The following is a 22439-nucleotide window of genomic DNA, read 5'->3' on the forward strand; positions in this document are numbered from 1 at the left end:
TGAACGTCAAAGGCAAGCAAGTTCGGCAGTTGTATGCTATTGCTTATCGTGCGTGTTATGTTTTGTTGTTGTTTGCTTGTTCTGTTGCCACCATATCACACAATCGAAACGAATGAGCGAGCGAGCTCTCTGTGATATTAACGTAGCCACAGTCTAGTTCGTGTGCTGCCACAAGCAATTCAGTATTTTATGATACGCAAACAAGTGAAGAGGCATACGACCGATACAAGAAGAACGACAACGACGACGACGGCAAAAAGAAGAAAGTTTTATTTCTTTAAAACCCATCACAGCTCATCAACGGCAACCAATTTTACGGCGGTTAAATTATAAAAATATAAAACAATATTTAATAATACAATTAACCAAAAGAAAAAAAGAGAAACTACAACAACTAAGTAGAAGATTTACAATATAATTAGCAATAAATTATTTGCAATTATTAATAAAAAAACCAACAACAATATCAAAACAAAAGAAAACAATATCAGTTAAATAAAAAAATAATAATTGGATTATTAAAAGTGGATTATCTCATATATGGCAATATTTGCATAAATCAATCAATCAATTAATTACTCCCACATACCTATAAATCTCTCTCAAGCATAATTGTAGTGCTCATTAAGAGAAATCGTGTAACAAAGGAAAAGAGTAACTTCAAAGAGCTTAAAGCAAATTAAACAAAAATTTAGTGAATTGTCATTGTTGTGACAGGTGACAAAACAGCAAAATAATAACAACAAATAATTGACACATAACGGACTTTCGTTTTGAATCCCCCCACCAAAGAGGATCATCCAAAAATAACAATAATAATAAGAAGAAGCATAGAAGAAGAAAAGAAAAAACATTTTGGATTAAACGAAACCAAGACAACAACGCGTGCAAGACAAGAAACAAAAAGAAATGAACAACAATTGAGTGTTAAATGGAATAGAAAAAATTGAAAAAAAAATAAATGTATAAAAAAATGTAAAACGTTTGTAAATATATTAACAAAATAAATAAATACAACAACAACTACACGAAAAGCAAAAACACCAAGTGTCCCTTTGCCAACCAAGAAACAAATCAACCCAGTGACAAACTATTCCTAACCTCAATTTTGTTAATATTTGCAAAGGCCGCGTGAACAATCCCCCAAAAAACAACCATCATGGTTTCCTCCTTCAACACCTTTCACTATCCCCAAAAACACAGCGCCAATTTAACCTATTCCGCCGGACAACCCTGGCAATGGGCCGCAAATTACCATCACACTCCACCCAATCATCAATATCTCAGCGATATGGATACAACACATGCCGCTGCTGTCCACCATCAAATGTATTATAATCCCCATGCCATGTATCATCAGGCCACAAATGCTGCAGCTGCTGCTGCCTCCGAGTGGCATTCCCCATCCTCAGCGGAAAATTTCACACAAAATCAACAATTGCTGGCCCATCAGCATCAACAGTTGCTTAACGGCACCATTGGTGCGGGCGGCGCAACACCATCATCATCGTCGGCTATTGCCAGTAGTACAACATCGGCAGGTCCAGCCTCTGGCAGTACGACACAATTAAATGAGACTGTTAGCAGTATTGGCGATTCGCAGCAACATCAACAACAGCAGCAGCAACAGCAGTCACAGCAACAGGCTCAACATCACATAACCGAGGGATTGCCATCGCCACCGATCACAGTGAGTGGCAGTGAAATATCGAGCCCCGGAGCTCCAGCCTCTTCATCATCGCCACATCATTTGATAATTAACAATAACAATAGTCCATCGACGGCTAATAATAACAACAATAATAATACAATAAATCACAACAACAACAATCGTTCATCGCCCATTAAATCACATCAATATTATGATTGGATGAAGAAGCCGACATATCCATCGCAGCCAGCACCTGGTAAGTGAAAAACAACCAATTTTGATTTATTTTGTTTTAATTTTCATTTAAAAATATTTAAGTTTTGGAAAAAAGTTTGAAGTAATTTCTTTAATTTTTAAGTAGAACAGATTTTGTTCCCCTATAGAGATATCCTCAATTTAAGAGAGACTTAAAGAGAAACAGTTTTCTCTGCACTTAAAATAATCTCTAGGGATGAAAAATACGGCCAAACCTTAACTAGGCTAGTCCATTTTTTTTATTAGTTGTCCTCATTTGCGTTTTTCTAACTTCATTACTTTTTATTTTGGGATCGAATAATTTTTTTGCAATTTAAGAGGGACTTAAAAGAGCAACATATTGATATAACGTTGAAATTCAAAGGACCAAGAAAAGTTCTGCTCTGTTTTATACTATTGCTTATAATTTCCAAATCCCGGGTTCTTGTAATCGAATATTTTATAGGGTGTCCCTATTTTGTTGTCTTAGTTCACTTTCTTCGCCCGCAAAAGTGAGAACCGAATTGACAGCTGTTTTTTCTCAAATATGTAGACATTGTTTTCATTTTCACAATGGAAGTCAATTCAAAATAATGGATTTTGACAGCAAAATTGAGAGATATCCAGCTGGTCTGCCTGGATGACTTTATTAAAAGGTCTTGGACAGAATAATTATCTTCTATATCTTAGAGTTCATTTTTTGGGAAAAAGGAACTAGTTCCTTCGTTCCATATGCTTCCGACTTCGAGATAGTTCATTTGAATCTCTCTTAAGTCGATCCTTTTATTTTCGTTCACATAGTTCAGTGTTATCCTTTTCTCGAACTCTCAAGAAATGCGGAAGAATTTGTTCTAACGGAAACCTTGTTAGTTCTATGGCATTTGATCTGTCAAAAACATTTTTGGTCCATTTTATGCCTTAAATATGACATAATATGGACTACACCCGTAATTCGAATAAAATCGGATACAATTTAAAATATTTCATTTTTATGTGAGTATTGAAATTCTTATTATTTAGATTACCCCAGTAATTCGAATAATATCGATCGAATGCAATTCGAAAGATTTAATTTTATTTGATAAACAAAATTCGTATTCCATAAATAATTTAAAGTTTTGCATTTAAAATACGAATTATTCGAAATAATTTTCTGATAAAATTAGAAAAAAAATTGAGATTTCCAATTCCAAATTACCTATTTTGAATTTCAGAATATTTAAATTTTGTGTGTTTTTGCATTTGAAACTAAAATTATTTCATTTGGTATTTGAATTATATTTAAATGACATTTGAAATGTTTTATTTGTAATTCGAAACATTTCATTTATAATTCAAACATTTCAATACAAATTTCCGCCATCTACACCATTTTAATAATATCCGATACAATTCGAAATACATCGCAGAAAATTTGTAAAACTTATTTTGAATTTCGAATTATTTCATTTATAATATATCAATTTGAAAATACCATTATTTGAAATTCGAATTTTGTTTAATACGAAATTCGAATAACTAGAGTACATATTCCAATTATATTAATTTGATTTTTTTGCAAATTAAATTACTCGAATTTCGAATTTTGAAATTTTCGGATTTTTTTTCATTTGAAATTCGAATTATTCCATTTGTGTATCGTATTTCAAATATTATACATTTTTATAATAAATGTATAGGAATTATTTTGTCAACAATGTTGAATGTTCAAATGATTTTTTATGATTCGAAATTTGAGAATATCAACTAAATATAGAAAAATGTCCATATATATATATTGATATTAATTTGATTTTTGCATTTGAAATCGGAATTTTTCTGTTTGAAATTCGATGTATTCCTTTCAATATGAAAATTGAGAATATCAATTGAAAATCTAAATACTCCATTTATTATTCGAATCATATTAATTTAAATGTTTGCATTTGTATTTATTTCATTTGAAATTCGAATTATTCCATTTGTGAATCGAATTTCAAATATTTTGAATTTGATTAAATAACTCTATTATCAATTTTAATTATAACTACAGATGTTGGAATTATTTGATCAACAATCTGAATTTTTATATTTGAAATTCGAATTATTCTATTTGATGTTCAAATGATGTTTTATGATTCGAAATAGTAGAGAATATCAACTGAATATCGAAATATTACGTTCATTATTCGAATAAAATTAAAAATAATCAAATTTAAAATGGTTTCAATTCGTAATACAAATATAATATTTTGAGTTGCTAATCTGTGTTATTTTAAGTTAGAAAAAGTGAAAATTGGAAAATTATTCCACTTGTAATTTAAATTTCAAATTTTTTGAATTACAAATTGTATAATTCGATTATCAATTGTAATAAATCGAGTTTTTAATTAAAAAATTATAAATTACAAATGGACAAATTTGAAATTAAAAATGAAATAAATATATAATTTTTACTTGCTATATCCCGAATGTTGTTCGAATTATAAATTTGAGAAAAATTCGAATTTGTACTGCAATTTTCAAATTCTAAGTGAAACATTTCGAATTTTAAATTTAAATTCAAATGAGTTTATTTGAATAAGAAAAAGTTTGAGTTATTAGAAAATACAGAAACTCGTCATGAGATGTTTGATGTTTTACGAAGAGGAATCGATACCCATTTGACCAACTAAATATAGTTCCAATAAACATACGAATTCTTACTCAAAACCTTTCCTTCGGTACATTCGATTTTATTCGTATTTCCAAATTAAATAAAAATACAAAACAGAAATAGAAATAGAAATTATTTCAATACATTTCGAACTGAGTCATTACGAAAGGAACTTGTGCAGAGGGACTAATCAGCAAAAGGAACGATCGGTAATAGGTCCGGCACTTTTGTCTATAAAGAAACTCCTCCCGTTCGCTAATAGTTCCATTTGTTCCAACTGTTCAATTATAAATAAATTCATTGGCCAATTTCTATGTCCTTTACCAATGAACAACTGAATTAAAACAAAATATGGAACTCAATGAATGACCTAGTTCCTTTAGTGGAGTGACCGGAAAAATATCAAACAGAAAAACACCAAACAAAATTTTTGACATTGTTTATGAAGGGATGTAGATAGTTCTTTCACCAAAGATTTAAATTAGTTTTCAATTAGAAGAAACTGTTCCGGAAAACGATCGATCTGTACTAGTTCTTGTTCTTTCATTGATCTAGTTCCTTTGCTCCAGATGTTCAATTTTACTCTCGTTCACCTAGTTTCTTTTGATGCAATCGTTCATCTAAAGCTGCTCGTTCATTGATTGACCTATATGACGTGTACCAATGAACGATTGAACCAAAAAGGAATCATGAGCTCAATGAATGACCTTGTTCCTTTAGTCGAGTTAACTGAAGAATATTATAATATCAAACCGTCATCTGTATACTCGGACTATTTAGTTTATAAACGAAATCAAGCCTACGAGACATATTTTATTTGAACTAGTACGTTCGTTGCGGAATTTCAATATTTTTGTCATTAATTTAAATATGTAAACACACAAATTATCCTCTTAAATTAACCATTAACTAAATCATAAATTCTACGATATTTATTGTTTATTTAGATTCTGTGCTGTGATTTATTCCCGTCTTGCTTGCACATACTTTCATTCATTATACGAACAAATAATATTGACCACTTGGATTAAACATAATGCCAGGGCAATAAATGTTAATTGCAATCCCAAAGATTTTATGGACTTAATGGAATAACCACATAACAAACATTAACAAAAACACAAGGCACACATAAACATACGCACACACATAAGAACATATATGTATGTATGTTTGACAAACCAGGTAGATCGGTTGAGGTGACTAAGTTTACATTTAAAAAAATCGAACGAAAAAGGTGATCATAAATTGAAGTAACAAAAGAGACAACTATAAACAAAAAACAAAATGTTTGAAAGATAAAAAATACCAAAACAATAACAACAACCACAATATAAACATTGACACAAGAAGAATATAAGAGAAAATATTTAGAGAACTGAATGGACAGAAATCTTAAGAAAAAAAGGTGCCAAAAGATTCTCAAAAAAAAAAAAAAAAAGAAATCAATCATCAATTTGAAGTTTGATTTGCTGCAGAACCAAATTTGTCCGCTATTGACATTGTTGGTTAGCTGCTCCATTTCCCCTCCCTTTTTTCCACCCAGGGACACCATAAATGATTTATTTATTATTCTCATTCCTCATCCCCTTCCAAAAACCCCAAAAAATTAGTCTTCTTTAATTTTTATAACACCAACAACAGCATTTTTTCACGGAGTATTGATTTTGATTAAGGTTTATGATCGTTAGATGAAGGGGGGATTTCATTGAGAAATCCACCACAGAAACGTCCTCAACAAAAATCAACTCAAACTGTTTAGTTTTTTTTTTCAAATATGTTTTGGTATCATAAATCATTTTGAGTTATCACCAAAATTCATAGATATGACAAAATACCTTCGAACATAAATGTTTTGTGTGGTGGGCACACACACACAGCTCACATAAATCCCAAAAGGAAATGATTTTCGTAAAGCTTAAAATGCGTTTAGGCACGAGTAAAAATCATTAAATTTTTACTGGTATATAAATAATAAAAGATTATGTGCTGTGATCTTGGATTGATGGTTTGGTGGGATATAAATTATCCTTGGAGTCATTTTAAGGATTCTTAGAAATAAAGTTTGGATGGCATTTAATGGGAATTGTTTGAAAAATATTTGAAATTCTTGGAGAGTTTTTTTAGATTCGAATAACCAAAGTAAACAATTTATTTTTATAAAGGCAAGGAAGATATCTGATTTGGATTTCATCACATATCCCCATGTGTTCCACAATTAATATTTCATAATTTTTTAAACAAAAGATAGAGTTATGCCTTCCCGAAACGAATTAGTTCAATGAAACTATTCTGTAAAAGGAATGATCGGTACTAGATGCAGCTTTTTCCCTCATATACTTCTTTTTACCCCATTTGAACTGTTTCTACTCGTTTACCACAGATTCTCATGTATTCCACAAAGTAGTTTTCACAATTCCAAAAATCTATTCTTCAAAAGGAACGATAGCATCTAAATCCAGTTTTTTCTTAAAATTTTTATCGACAAAACCATGACATTGCCTATCAAGAGATAAATATAACTCTTTTGGATTTCACCACAAATTTAATCAGTTCCATTAGATCTATATTAGAAGGAACTATTCCGGAAAAAGAACAACCTGTACTTGTTCTGGTTCTTTTATTCATCTAATTCCCTTTGAAACAGTTGTTCAATTTTGTTCTTGTCCACTTAGTTTCTTTTGATGCAATCGTTCATCTAAATCTTCTCGTTCATTGACCAATTTCTATGACCTGTACCAATGAACAATTGAATTAAAACGAAATATGGAACTCAATGAATGAACTCATAAAGAAAAAATATCGAAACGCTTCAGGAACTAGATTACCCAACCCAGTCTTTCGTCAATTCTCAATAGTTTGACACATTTTCTTCAATATTTTTAGTGACAAAATCACGACATGGTTTATCAAGGGAAAAAGATAGCTCTTTTGGATTTCACCACAGATTCCAATCAGTTTCCTTTGTTTTTTTATTAGAAGGAACTGTTCAGCAAAAGGAACGTTATATAATAGTTCTGTTTTCTTTTTCAGTCTCTAGTTCCATTTGATCCAGTTGTTAAATTTTTCTTTCGTCCTATTTTCTACTATTTTCTTTTGATCCAATTGTTTATCTAAATCTTCTCGTTCATTGACCGATCTCCATAACGTGTACCGATGAAAGATTGAACAAAATAGAACTGTGGAACTCAATGAATGACCTAGTTCCTTTAGCGGAGCTAATCTACCTATTTCCTTTTGATCCAATCGTTCATCTAATATGATCTCTATGACGTGTACCAATGAATTATTGAACCAAAAATGAACAATGGAACTCAATAAATGAGCTAGTTCCTTTAACGAAGTGAACCATAAAAGTATCAAACCGCTTAAGAAAGTAGATTGCGTAGTCTAGTCTGCTGTAATAAACCCTCCGTAAATAGACATAGTCTACAAGTATTTGTAAATCCGAATTGGTAATTGTTTTAAATATCGATTTCAACTTTAAATATTTATTTACATTTAGATATTTTCTTCGACTATATATTTTTTTAAGCGACAAAAGCCAATGGACTTTAAAATAAAAAAATTAAAGTCCATTGGCTTTTGGTAAGTTTAATGTTCCGTCGATGACAAACTCTTTATAAATTGATTTTCGGGCTAATTGTCATTTCGCAAAAGTTCCGATGCTCCTTTTTGTTCAATTGTTCATTTGCACCCGTCAGTTAATTCGGTCAATGATAGGAATGATTCAAATGAACTAAGTGAACGAAAGCAAAAAACAAGAGCAAAACGCACTAAATATGCGAAAGAACTTGACCTAGTACCGATCATTCCTTTTGCAGAATAATTCCTTTGAACATTACATTCAATATTAGATTCTATTCTAAAACATTTTTTTATTGATATTGCACTTCGTTATATTCGAAAGGATGTAAAAACGATTCTTTTATTAATTTCTTATAGTCCGATAATCTCGTTTCTGAAATTTCGATTTGCTCAGTAACTAGGTGACGAGAGCCAAAACAAAAAGATGAACGAAAGAACTCGAACATAGTACCAATCGTTCCTTTTGCAGAATAATTTTGTTGCTAGTGCGTTCAAGAATGACCCAACACTAGAGAATTGGATATTATTTAGAAGGGATGACACCTAGATATTTATGACTAAAATAAAATTACCATTCTCGAACGCATGGCATAATTACAGAAGGTAGTCTCATTTGATTTGGAACTCATTTATCAATTTAAATAATATGAAAAACAAAATTTCATAAAATTTGTATGTATGTCGATTGGCATATTTTCAATAAATTAAACAAAATATATTTTCTAATGCTGAACATTGTTCTGAAGATTTAACCATGGTTTTTACATCTTATATTTATAAATTTTAGAGGGAGGGGACTTCAAAATATTTAAAATATAAACTATTTGCCAAATTTTGCCACTGAACATGTGATATGCGTACATTTCGAAGGAGGATATTTTCGTTTAAATTTTGAAAGATGAATAATGTCAAAGGCCAATTTATAAAAATATTGAAAAAATATGACTGTATGAGACTACCTTGTATAATTATGCCATGTTTCGTAGGATACAATCTTCTTTTTTTTATAAATTTTCCAGCCTACAATATTTAGTGACTTATAACTTAATAACCCATAATTGATGAAAAGATTTTCGTTTTATACCCCCATTCTCCAACTCTCAAAACTGTAATTGTTTCATGGCAACCCACTTCCCACACCCCCTCTCGTTATAAACCCTTAAATGGCGATTGGGGGATTGAAATCAATTGAAGCGACACGACCAGACCAAACGAATGTCGCTAGTTTTGCTTTTATTGGATGAACAAAATAAATTGGAAATTTTATTGGCCAATAAACAAAGTACTTGAAAAAATGTTCTGTATCAAAAAATTGAAAAAAGAGTATCAAAAAGTATGTAGACGTTTTTATCATTGATATGAACGTTTTTTTTTTGGAACGAACGAATCATTGTGGAGCGTAGATAACACCATCACCACCACCAACCCTGCCAAATAATCGATATTTCCTTTTTTGTGCGGACAAAGTCAGTCAGTGGAACGTAGTACTATGTGTTTCAAGATATCAAATGGGGTTTTTTGTTGTTAGAATTTCTTTCTTATACGTTTCATTATTTTTGATGATATGACTTAGCTGTTGGTGTTATTGGTTTCAAGTTCTCCATAATCTAATCGCTAGCGCTCAAAAAAAGAATGAAAATAAAATGTTTTATGGTCTCATCTATGGTTAATCGGATTGTTATCGAATGTAAATTAAAAAAAAAAACAGACTGAAACCAATAACATATGAAGTACTTCTATACAGAAAGAACTTCCCACCATTTTGAAAATTTCAATTAGGGGACTTTGGAGTTTCAGTTTGAATGAAAGGGGAGTGAGCCTTTAAAATCATTATTCGATCAAGGGAAACGTTCTGCGGAGGCACAAGTCGAATGACAACGTTAATATAAACGAGTCTTTTGAAGGTTAGGTTCTAAATAAAAACCCATATGCATTTTGTAGAGTTGAGAAATCTTGTTCCTAAAGCGGTTCAATATTTTTTTCAGCTTGTGGCGCAAAAGGAACTAGGGCATTCATTTAGTTCAATCATTCATTTGCAAATGTCATTTCATTTGCAAATGTCATTTCGGCCATTCGGCCAATGAACTAGAAGATCTAGATGAACGATAGGATCAGAAAGATCTCGGGGAACGAGTGAAAAACGTGAGCGAATGGAACAGAAGTTGGAATAAGATGAATGAAAGAACCCGACCTTGTTCCGATCGTTCCTTTTGCGGAATACATACTTTGAACTAGTTTGTCCGAGAACGACACAACTCTAGTATTTAGTAGCTCCATTTATTTGTCAGTTTGGAAACCTTTCATTCGTCCTGTTAGTTTTCTGTGACAAAGAAATTCTTTATTCCGTTCATATTTAATATTTGGAAAATTCTTTCGTTAGGGGTCTTGTAGTGTAAATATGTATTTTATTGTTGTTGTTATTATTATATAGCACCCAAATAACCTGTTTATCTAACCTTTTGGTTTAACACCATTTTACAATTCACAAATAATAAATATTATGAAATAATTAACCTGCAATATCTACAGAGCTTAACAGTTATTTAGCAGCTAGCTATGCTGCTGGCCAGAAAGCAGTTAGCAAGCTCGAAAGCAAGCAAGTTCGAGTAAACGCACCGCAACACCATTCTCACCTGACTTTTTCTACTAATTCACCTTTCCTATCTCCACCATCATCATCATCATAACTATACAAACAATGTATTTTGCGGTCGAACGATAAGCTACGAACTATAACAACAACAACTTGGATATTTAGAATGTCCGCTTTTTAAGGTACACATGTATATCTGTAGCACTTTATTTTAAAGTAAGCCACCAGAAAAAAAAATTAGAAAACACCTACACGCATTTCTTTGGTATACAATGCGAGAATATTTTACACCTTTTTTACGATGGCATAAATTGTTCATGAAACGTTCTGTATCTGTATGATGATAAAGTGTGTAGAGTTTATCTTTTAGGTTAAACGCATTATCCATAAAAAATTTGAACAACAAAATCTGAAACTGTTAGAAAACAAATTTTTATATGACCACTTTTATTTTATGATTACTTAATGTCATATTTCATCATACACACTTGTCGAGAAACGACCTTAATCAAAAATTATCAGCCAAAAAAAGGGGATTTTTAAAAACACTCACAATTACAATAATTATCCAGAAGAAAATGGCAAGAAATATAGCTAAGATATTTCACATTTGAGAAAGAGATGACCGTATCATTTTGTAAACGATTATTTTTTTTAATACCGTACGCGCCTGTTGTTCCGAAACGAACTAGTTCAAAAGAACAATTCATCAAAAGGAACGATCGGTAACATGGCACTATTACAGAAGGTAGTCTCATTTGAGAATTTTATGACGGCAACCCTTTTTAATTGGGAACTCATATATCAATTTTAAATAATATGAAAAATAAATTCCATAAAATTTTATGTATGTCGGTTGGCATATTTTCAATAAATTAAAGAAAATATATTTTCTAAAGCTGAACATTGCTCTCAAGATTTATTTAGAGGAATCGAACTTCAAAATATTTATAAATATATATTTTTTTTAGCAACTTTTGCTACTGAACACATGATATGGCTCCATGAGACTACCTTGTATAATTATGCCATGGATCGGTACTTTGTCTAGTTCCTTCGTTCATTTAGTTCCTTTTGCTTCGGTAATTTATTTGTGGTCTCTCCCGTGAGTAGACATAGTCTAAAATATTTGTAAGTCAGTTTTATTTGGTGAATGTAAAATACATCCACTTCAGCTTCAATTAAACAGCTAAATCATGAAGAGACCCACTAAGGCATGGAAAGTTACGATATCTTGTTCCGCGAAGACAATTTTTAATAGATTTTTTTAAATCCCTTAATTCACTCGTAAAAATATCTCTTTATTAGAGTTGTGTTGTTCAGGACTGAACTAGTTGAAAGCAACTATTCCGCAAAAGGAACCAGGGAAACTAGGTCCGTTTTTACCTTCTATTAGATTATTAAATTATGTTAAAAATCGTGGGTTTTAACATAATTTAATAATCTAATAATCTATTTTGTTTTTAATTTTCTTCCGCGAAGAAAACTTATAATGTTGTTAATAAGTTTCTTAAATTCGCTCGTAAAAATGTGTCTTTATTAGATTTGTGTTGCTCCGGAGCGAACTCGTCCAAGGAACTATTTCGCAAAATTAACCAGAAGAACTAGATCCAATTCACTCGTCCATTTTGCTTCAGTCATTCATTTCTACTCTCTACCGTGTGCAGACTTAGTCTAAAATTATTTATAAGTCCGTTTTGGTTGGTTAATGTTTAAAATGTCAATTTCAGTTTCAATTAGATGTGTTGAATTATGTTTAGATCCCCTGGGATCTGTTTTCTGAAGACCTTATAATTTTTTAAAATTTTATTTTAATCCCCTAAGCGTGATGCTCTTATAAACCGCCGTTCTAATCAAATTTTGTCGTTCCGGAACGAACGACATAGTTCAAAGGAACAATTCCACAAAAGAAACCATGGATATTGCAACGAAATAGTTCAAAGAAACTATTCAGCAAAATGAACGATCGGTACTAGGTTCCGTTCTTTCGTTCAATTAGTTTATTTGCTTCATCTATTCATCAAAATGAACGATCGGAACTAGGTTCAGTTATTTCGTTCAATTAGTTTCTTTTGCTTCATCTACTCATTTCTGGTTTCTCTAGTCTAAAAAAATTTTTAAGTCAGTTTTTGGTTAATGTTTAAAATATTGATTTCATTTTCAATTAGATGATCAAGTTATATTTAATCCTACTGAGGGTTGGGAGATTTCGATACCTTCTTCTGCGAAGAAATCATATAATTTGGTCCAATTATTTAGTTTTTAATCTCCTAGTCGTGATTTATTTTTAAAATTGTGTCTTTATTAGACTAATTTCGTTCCAGAGCGAACTAGTTTAAAGGAACTATTCCGCAAAGGGAGCGACCGGTACTAGGTTCGGTTCTATTTGTTCGTCTATGTTTTTTTTGCTCCAGTAATTCCTTTTTGCCCTCGTTGAACTAGTTTCAATCATTGAACTAGAATCAATCGATATCTTACAGTTCGAGTAATTGAACAAAAATGAAACTAAATTTATGACCCAATTCTCTTTGGAAAAATATCGAAGAGCTCGTTTTGCGCCTTATTGTTTTCGTTTCACTAGTTCCAATCATTCATAGAGATCTTCCAGAGTATCAATGAACAATGGAACTAAATGAACGATCTTGTACCTGGTTCCAGTTTATCACGTTCATAGTTCACTGCTTTTTTTGTAAAGCTAACAACAAAATATCGAACATCTTCATAAATGAGACTGCCTAAATTTTATTTAACACATTCATAGTTCACTACCTAGTTCGTTGACCGATTACAATTTTCTTCATCTTTCTGAAATATATCAGTGCAGTAAATAATTCGCTCTGTTTTTAAAATGAAATTATCTATTGTTTACGGTCTTTTAAAGGAAATTGTTCAAAAGACCTAGTTCATAAGCTCTTCTCAGTGAATCGTTGAAGTGAACTAGTTCCTTTGTGAACTAAACAGTTCTCATTAAATAAAATCAAATCATTAAATTAAATAATGTCAAACAGGTTCGACGATTTTCCTGTGATGTTAAAGTTTCCAATTTCGGTTTTTAATCGACTATTTTAAATTCTAGTGATTGATAGTCATTTAGCAAATGAATTAAAAAAGGTAATTGGGATTACTCACATATTTTGGCGCAATTTTAATATTTTTTGTTGCGGAAAAAATTGTTGAGGATATTAAATACAAGAATGTAAAGAAAAAAATATAGCTATTCTAGGGTGTATATATCATATATCATTTCTAAAAAAAATATGTCGCCCAACAGTATCATTATTTATTGGTAATTCAATAATTTTCCCCTACTTTCTCCCAAAAGAAATATGGCGCCCAACAGTTTTTCACTTAATTACTTGCACACAAATTTCAGTTGACCCTTAAAAAAGTCATTGACCTCCATAACTTTAAAATAAACACCTAATAATTAAAGCAATTTATACTCACTTAAAGGAGAATCCAACCTCCAATAAAAAATAATAATAAAATTTCATATAAAATCATTCTAAAATTTGATTTGTTTTTTTTTCAAATCGATTTTGATTCCTTCTAACAATTTGTATTTGTAATTTATTGTTTATTATTTCTAATATTACTGCCGCGACTACTTTATTGTATTATTAAACGATTAAATATTATGATTTTATTATTGACAAAAACAAATCATTTCCAAACATTTTTGTTTTGGGTGGAAATCATAAATGCATCATAAATTTTAATATTTATTAGTGGTAAACAAAGAATAAAAAATAAAGTATTTAAAATATTTTTTTTTCAAAACGTGTATACACTAAGTGAATCACGTTCGGCCCATCACTTCCACGTGTAATGCAAATTTTCCTATAAATTTCTTCTTCGTCATAATATTTATAATAACAATAATAAAATAAAAACAAAAAATATCAAATGATTGACATTTGGGCTTAATGATGGCTCTGCTGTCATCAGCAACAATTTTTGTGTGAAAGTGGGAAAACGAAAAAAAAAAAAATCGAAAACAAAATAAATACTATTTAACCATTAAAAATGGTGTTTGTGATACCAAAGAAGTAGCATTAAGTGCTGATAACATAACGAAGGAGTGGGGAAAGGGTGTTGCTTTATTTTGGCGTTTCCGTGGAAAAGTGACATAAATCAAAAAATTTTAGTAGAGACTAAAATAATGGAAAAAATGTATATATTGGGCGCCATTTCATAATTACTATGAAAAAAAAAAACAAAAATAAAAAAAATTAGTTCTAATCGCAAGGTTTTAAAATTTTATGATGTTTTAAAATTTCGGAATGATCTTTGGAACATTTATCCTATAAATTATTAAACCCTTCATAATATTTTACAATTATTTACCTTTTTTAATTTAAATTTTATTTTTAATTTTGACTTAATCCCTTTCTGTTTTATTCCATACCTTTTAGTTTGCCATATCTTTGTATTGATTGTAGGGAAGTTTTTTTTTTGTGGGAAAACCCCAAAATTGTTTTTCAACTAATCAACGATTTCCAATCATTGCCTTAGTTTAAATTCTCTTGATTGGGAACCATTTTTTTTCATGGCAAACTAATTTGAAAATTCATTTGAATTTACGCACGAGTTTGTGGAATTTTATCAATAGAATATGCTTGGCGCCCAATAGTTTTGTATTCATATTTTATTTCGAAAATAATATGAAGTGCAAGTGTACTAATATTTTTTGATTGGGAGTATATTAAATTAAAGTAAAATATTTAGACCTGATTAAAAATTTTAATACTATAGAAATATGGCGCCCAATAGTTTTTAACATTATTGATTGATATATCACATTTTCTTGGCAAATAAATTAACATTTTACTTAATTTTATGCACGATATTGTTGGATTTTATAAAAAAAAAAATAAATTAAATGATTGGCGCCCAACAGTTATTTGCTAAAAAATATCTTTTCAGCGCCAAAAAACCCAATATTTAATGAAAGTTTGATTTTTGAAGGGGTTATTTCCCCCACTATCTTCCTAAAGAAATGTGGCGCGCAACAGTTTTTCAAGTTATTTTTTCAATTTTTTCTTGGTTAACTAATTTAAAATTTCTAATAAGATTTGAAAATTTTATAAAAAAAACAGCAAGGAAAGTAGTAAAATCGGACGGGGCCGACTATATGCTACCCTTCACCACTTTGGGTATATTCAACAGATGAATCCTAACAGACGTCGCATTTTTAAAGGACCAGTAAAATGAAATTGGATCTATACACATGTCATTCCGCAACCGATACTAAATTTTTCATTTGGTCAGATATAGAAGCTATATCTAAATCTGAACCAATTTCAGGAAATTTAACAGGCATCATTCTAGACCTAATTTATTACACTGTGCCAAATTTCGTGCAAATCGAAAGATATATAGGGACTTTGGTGCATCATTTACATTAAATTGGACGAAAATATATATGGGAGCTATATTTTAATCTAAACCGATTTTCAGGAAACTTAGCACACATCATTCTAGACCTAATTCATTCCACTGTACCAAATTTCGGGCAAATCGAAAGATATATAGGGACTTTGGTGCGCCATTCACATTCAATCGGACGAGAATATATATGGGAGCTATATCTAAATCTGAACCGATTTTCAGGAAACTTAACACACATCATTCTAGGTCTTAATCATTACGCTGTGCCAAATTTCGTGCAAATCGAAAGATATATAGGGACTTTGGTGCACCATTTACATTCAATCGGACGAAAATATATATGGGAGCTATATGTAAATCTGAACCGATTTTCATGAAATTTAACACACATTATTCCATACCTAATTCACTACGCTGTGACAAATTTCGTCCAAATCAAAAGATATATAGGGACTTTGGTGCACCATTTACATTAAATCGGACGAAAATATATATGGGAGCTATATCTAAATCTGAACCGATTTTCATGAAATTTAACACACATTATTCCATACCTAATTCATTACGCTGTGACAAATTTCGTCCAAATCAAAAGATATATAGGGACTTTGGTGCACCATTTACGTTAAATCGGACGAAAATATATATGGGAGCTATATCTAAATCCGAACCGATTTTTCCCAATTTCAATAGGGTTCATCCTTGGGCCAAATAAGTGACCTATACCAAATCGGATCATAAATGCGACTTGTACTTTGTTCACAAAAATACATGGACGGACGGACGTACTGACGGACATGCGTAAATCGACTCAGAAAGTGATTCAATGCATATTCCCAAAAGGAGCCATGTGTCTGTCTCGTTTCCTTTTGCTGTTACAAACATATGCACAAAGACATAATACCCTGTACCACAGTGTGGTGAAGCGCATATAAAAAAAATATTTTGGCGCCCCAGTTATTTAAATTTTTCCTTCCTAAAGAAATATAGAGTCCAACAGTTTTTAACTTTATTTTCTCCATTTTTTTTTTTGGTTAACGATAAAAAACTCTTTTAAATATGCGCACAAGATATCTCATTATAAAGAAAAAAATGGCGCCCAACATTTGTTTAATTTTTTTAAGTTGTAACTTCAGGATTTTATGTCAACTCATATGCCTGTTCTGCCACGTTTGAAGTACTATATTATAAAAAAATCTAGTAAGATCTAATTTATTTCTTCAGTCTAATCACACTATCCGATGAACCTAAAGGACTTATTTCATGTGAAGAATTTTTCTTATGGCGCCCAACTGTTATCTTTTATTAGGGTAGATGTGCTACTTCTATTTGTTTACGCTTTTTTTTATAATGACATCTCAGGCTCCTCGATGAACCAACAAATTTTCTTTAATATTAGAAAAAGCTTGCAAAAGCAACCACTAGTAAGTTTTCTTTATATAATGGCGCCCAACATTAAATTATGAGAATTAGTATATATAGGAAACGGCTGATTTTATTATTCCATTATTTAATTATATCAGTGGTTTCCTTTCGAAGCTAATCTTGTTCTTAAAAGGATTCTTGAATTGGCTTAGTGGTCCTAAAACTTCATAGACTCTAAAGGAGCCATATACCATTACAATGTTTTTTTTTTTAATTGCCTCCATCAAAATATTTTCTTGACAAACTGTAACTAATCACTACTGCAACGAGACCTACCGAACATAATCCTTGAACTAACATTATCAAGCGAAAAAAAACCTTTAATAATCCATAAAATGACAACAGAAATAGAAGTGTCTTTAACACACGTTCAACAAAATCCACAACAACTTTGTACACATCACATATAGGTGAGCGAATGTGTGCCCAGGGGTGTCACAATGTCTGGCCGTGGTATTGTTGGTGTAAAAAAAAACACCAAATTCCGATAACAATCAATATTCGATATATTCTCCATTTCCAATAGTATTGCATGTGTGTGAATGTTTTCGTAGTGTTTGTATTGTCCATGAAATATTCAAAAATCAAATATGAGGAGCATTTGATGAACATTTGAGGCCACATTGTAATGTGTGTCAGTGTGTGAGTATACGTTATCATATCAACTGCACAAACACAGATGGATAGACAGCCAGTCAGTCAGCCATTCAATGAGAAATGTCCATCAAATATTGTTGGCTATTCGATTCTTGGTAACCATTACAATGAAAGAGAGAAAACAAAACAAAATATTATCAATAATAAGTATGGAGTTTTTGAAAGGGTGATAGGGTTGCCAAGGTATTGACATTTAAAAATGTCAACCAAAAAACTCTATTTGATAAAGAAGATTTTCCAGCTATAGAACAACTCGCCATGCCATCCATGGAAAAAATTCCATTTAGATTTCTTCTGCAACTAAAATGGCGCCCAACGTTAAAATTTAATTTTTTTTAATAGATTATGTCTTCTAAACCAAAAAGAGGTATTCCTGTTAAAAAAAAATTGCTAGGCGCAAAATACAGCGTTTCCACGACAGAGGGATCTACGATCCGAAACGACCCGAATCATACTCGGCCAACGTCTGTCACCTCAGCCCATTGTGTGCTCCAATAAGCCATTTTTAATTATAGTTAACTTAAAATTTGCTCCACTTTTAAAATTAAACCCCTTTTTACGGGATAACCTTCTAGGACTGGAATAAATTTGAAAGGCAAAGTTTCACAGATCTAAGGCTGTGTGAACTTTTACGGACCATCATTGTTTGTAGACGTATTACCCCATTCTAAAGTTCAATAACATCGCGCAGATCTTCTAAGAATATAAAGTCCCAATTTAAACAAAAAAAATCTTTGGCAGGCTTTCTACAGCTAAACTATACTGAAAAATCTATACTATTTTATTTTTAATAGCTATAATAGCGCCTAACGACAGAATTCGTAAAAAATCATGGATTTTGTTTCCGGTTTGAAGAAATGCCCAACATTAAAACAGAGTTTAATATTTCCTATTCAATTTTTGAAAAGTGGCGCCCAACGTTATTTTTTTTGAATGTTAAAATATATATTTGTGTGTCCTATCTGCATTCGGGCTTCTATCAAAACCAATTCCATTACGCATATTTTTTTTCTTTACTGATACCTATATTGGCGCCCAACGTTAACAAGTTCGAGTTTAATGAGCGCATAAAAATATTAATTTTCTCTTCTTATTTTTATTGGTGAAAGTGTTGTCCGTTTTCCGGACTTCATTCGAAAGTGAGAAGGGCCCCTAAAAAGAGATTATAATATTTTTCATCCTTTTTTGTTGAAAATAAATCAGGATTTGGGTATTGTGGAAAGTGGCGCCCAACGTTAGATTTATTGAAAATGTTAAAAAACCTATTTTTTTGAAGCGCACCTGAATTTTTTATAAGTGGTGTTTCCGATTTGAAGATGAGTCGGAAACGTTTTTGAGATGTTGCTTCCGGCTAGTTTAGAGATTTATCGGATATATTTATGGATTTTTCCAGAGGATAGTCCTGTTAATGAGTCTAAACTTAGTCTCGCCGAAAGCTTATCGATTTTGAATATTGCGAAAAATGGCGCTCAACATTAAATCCTTTACGGGATATAAGGCATTTCTCTCAGTTTGTTTTTTTTAGGAGAACTCCGGATAGGAAAATACGAAATTTAATTTAATTTTAATATTATCACCGAAAATGGCGCCCAACTAAAAATAAATCAAATGTCAGTCCAGTCAATTAGTTAAAATGAGTCTCACCGAAAGCTTATTGATATCGAGTCTCACCGAAAGCTTATCGATTACGAAAAGTGGCGCTCAACGTTAAATTCGGTTTTATAGGACAACTCCGGACAAGAAAATACTAAATTTATAAATATTATTACCAAAAATGGCGCCCAACTAAAAATATATCAAATATCGAAATTTCCATGAATCTATAATTCTGCCAGTGGTTTCTTGGGTACGTAGGATTCTCTTATTGAATTGAATATTATGGAATGTGGCGCCCAACTCCCAATTTATATATTTTTGCATTCTAAGTGGATATGCGACCAACACACATTGCAAAATATTCAGAAAATACTTGCCCAACATAGAAAGTCGACACATTGACAAGACATTCGCATATATTTTAATATTAGCATAGTTGGTGCCGAAATTTTATGGAGGTCATTTTTGATCTTTGAAGCGAATCACATCTTGAAAGAGCATAACAAAACTATTAATTAAGGTTCTTTTCAAAGACTTCGAAAGTCGAAAATATTGTATTTTCGATATTTGCACAATTGGCCCCCTAATGTGCCTTTCATACATTAGGATCGGAAATTTATTTTAAATGGCCATTTTGATACTAGAGCCCTAACGTAAGCAACGATATTGCAATATTCCTTACATTTTCACATATTTATATATGAGTGGCGCCCAACATAAAATCAGATAACATGGTAACATCGACAAGTGGCGTCCATATTTTATTTTTTTTAAAGAAATTCCTCATATTTGTTGATTTTGGAGTGGATTCCGATATTGAAAATGAGAAATATGGTCTCATTGGAAAATAATTTTATTTTATCTCGAAGATCCTTCACAAATTTAAATATTATTTTTTTATTTTCAATTCTGTTGCAACCCTATGAATAAATTCATTGTCCACAAAATCTCGCCATTTGATTGACACTTGGATTTATTGAAAAAATTGTTGCATAGAAAAAAATATATTAATTGCAGTACACACTTCATTTACAAAGAACACTGTAATGACTAAACTAAAGTTATTATTTATGACAGCTAGAGATTCATTCCCCAGTCCAGACATTTTTCTGGTTAACCATCGATTTTTTGCTTGGGGAACCCAAATCAAATAATCGTTAACTTTTCCATATGGTTTTTGTATATGGCCTCATATAATTTTTATTTTCTATATTTAAATTGACACATTAAATCGCTATGTGTCATTAAAATTGACATGCCGGATTATGGAGTTAGTTTTTATGCTCTTCATATAGAAAATAAAAGTGAAGAAGAAGAGGAAGAAATATTAGTATTTCTAGGTTGTCTTATCAGAGAATATGAGTTAAAAACCTGTCAAAAGGCTAACTATTTTTTGACAGCAACATTTTCGTCATTGTTTTGGGTTTCAGTGAGAGGAACACAGAGAAGAGAGTGGAAGAGATTTCATAGTTTTGATTAGTGGAAAAAAGAGGGTTTTAGCTAAATTATCAATTGATTGTTGTGACAAGTAAAGCTCACATTTCAATGCTCTATGATTTGTAAACTAATATCAATATTTTTGCTTTACTTTTTTCGGGGAGGGGGAAGCATATCACACAGCATAGATAGCCAGCTAAGAGAATAGAGGTCTGCCACACAAAAAATTGATATATGTCATGTAATGCTTAAATGTTATTTTCAGGTGAGGATTAACATTTTAGGCTCGAACTATTTCCGTTTTGGTATTATATATTTTTGATGGGAGGGGGTTGTGGTGGTGTTCGAAAGATATATGAGTTATACCCATATTGAAAAGCAATGCTTTGATTATTTGAGTATTTACTTAATGAATAGGCAGAACATTGATTGTAAATTTAATTTCCAATTTTTTCGGTTATTTCGGAGTTCCAGAAAAAATCTATTCGAAATCTATTTAAATAAGTATTAGAATTTATTCTTAATTGATGAACTTAATGACCTAGTATTATTAATAGTTTATAAATAGGTAAAAAAATTGATTGTAAATTTAATTTCCATTTTTTTTTTGGCAGTTCGGGAATCATAAAAAAAGTATTCTAAATCTCTGTAAATAATTATTAAAATAAATGGATTGGGGACCTTGATGTGACATAATATTGTTAATTTTTGTTACCTTGTCAATGTTTTCAATTTTTTCATATTTCTTTTTAGTTTCCGTATTGCCTTTTTGTTCACCTTTTGAATTTTCCACTGCTTTTCATACACCTTATTGATTAATGTCTAAAATTTTCACTTATCATTATCAGGAAACTGCACAGATGCTGAACATTATATGGCACCAATTTTAGATGATTTCAACGATATATTGGATACAAACGGTATGAGGGTTTTTCCTATACTATTACACCTTTTGCCTTTGTATGCATGACATTTTCGATTTTCTTTTTTTAAAGTTTTGATTTTTTGCTTATATGGAATTTGTTGAAGCATGACTTTAAAATTTCCACCATGTTTTTTTTTGTTTCTTTTTTTTCGTTGGTACCATTACACAGCATGGTACGTGATTCGAATAAAAAAATATTTTTTTCTTTCATACATTTTGATATTCCAAACATAGATACTGAAAATGGCATTGATATTGACAATGGCGCCCAACGTCAAATCATTTTTCTTTGATATTATAGAATGAT

The 22439-nt window shown here is 31.1% G+C and overlaps 1 protein-coding gene across 1 annotated transcript; it reads left to right on the plus strand.

The window, feature by feature from the left end:
- The first annotated feature begins 1156 nt into the window (after positions 1-1156).
- LOC133333259 (homeotic protein caudal-like) lies at positions 1157-22177 on the plus strand. Its single transcript, XM_061541574.1, has 2 exons — positions 1157-1907; positions 22056-22177. Exons 1-2 carry the CDS (start codon positions 1160-1162, stop codon positions 22175-22177), a joined length of 870 nt encoding a protein of 289 aa, XP_061397558.1. The 5' UTR covers positions 1157-1159.
- Positions 22178-22439: the final 262 nt, after the last annotated feature.

Source organism: Musca vetustissima, unplaced genomic scaffold (genome assembly GCF_032173495.1).
Source record: "Musca vetustissima isolate MV318-11 ecotype Yass unplaced genomic scaffold, APGP_CSIRO_Mvet_v1 utg300100, whole genome shotgun sequence".
Taxonomy (NCBI): Eukaryota; Metazoa; Arthropoda; class Insecta; order Diptera; family Muscidae; genus Musca; species Musca vetustissima.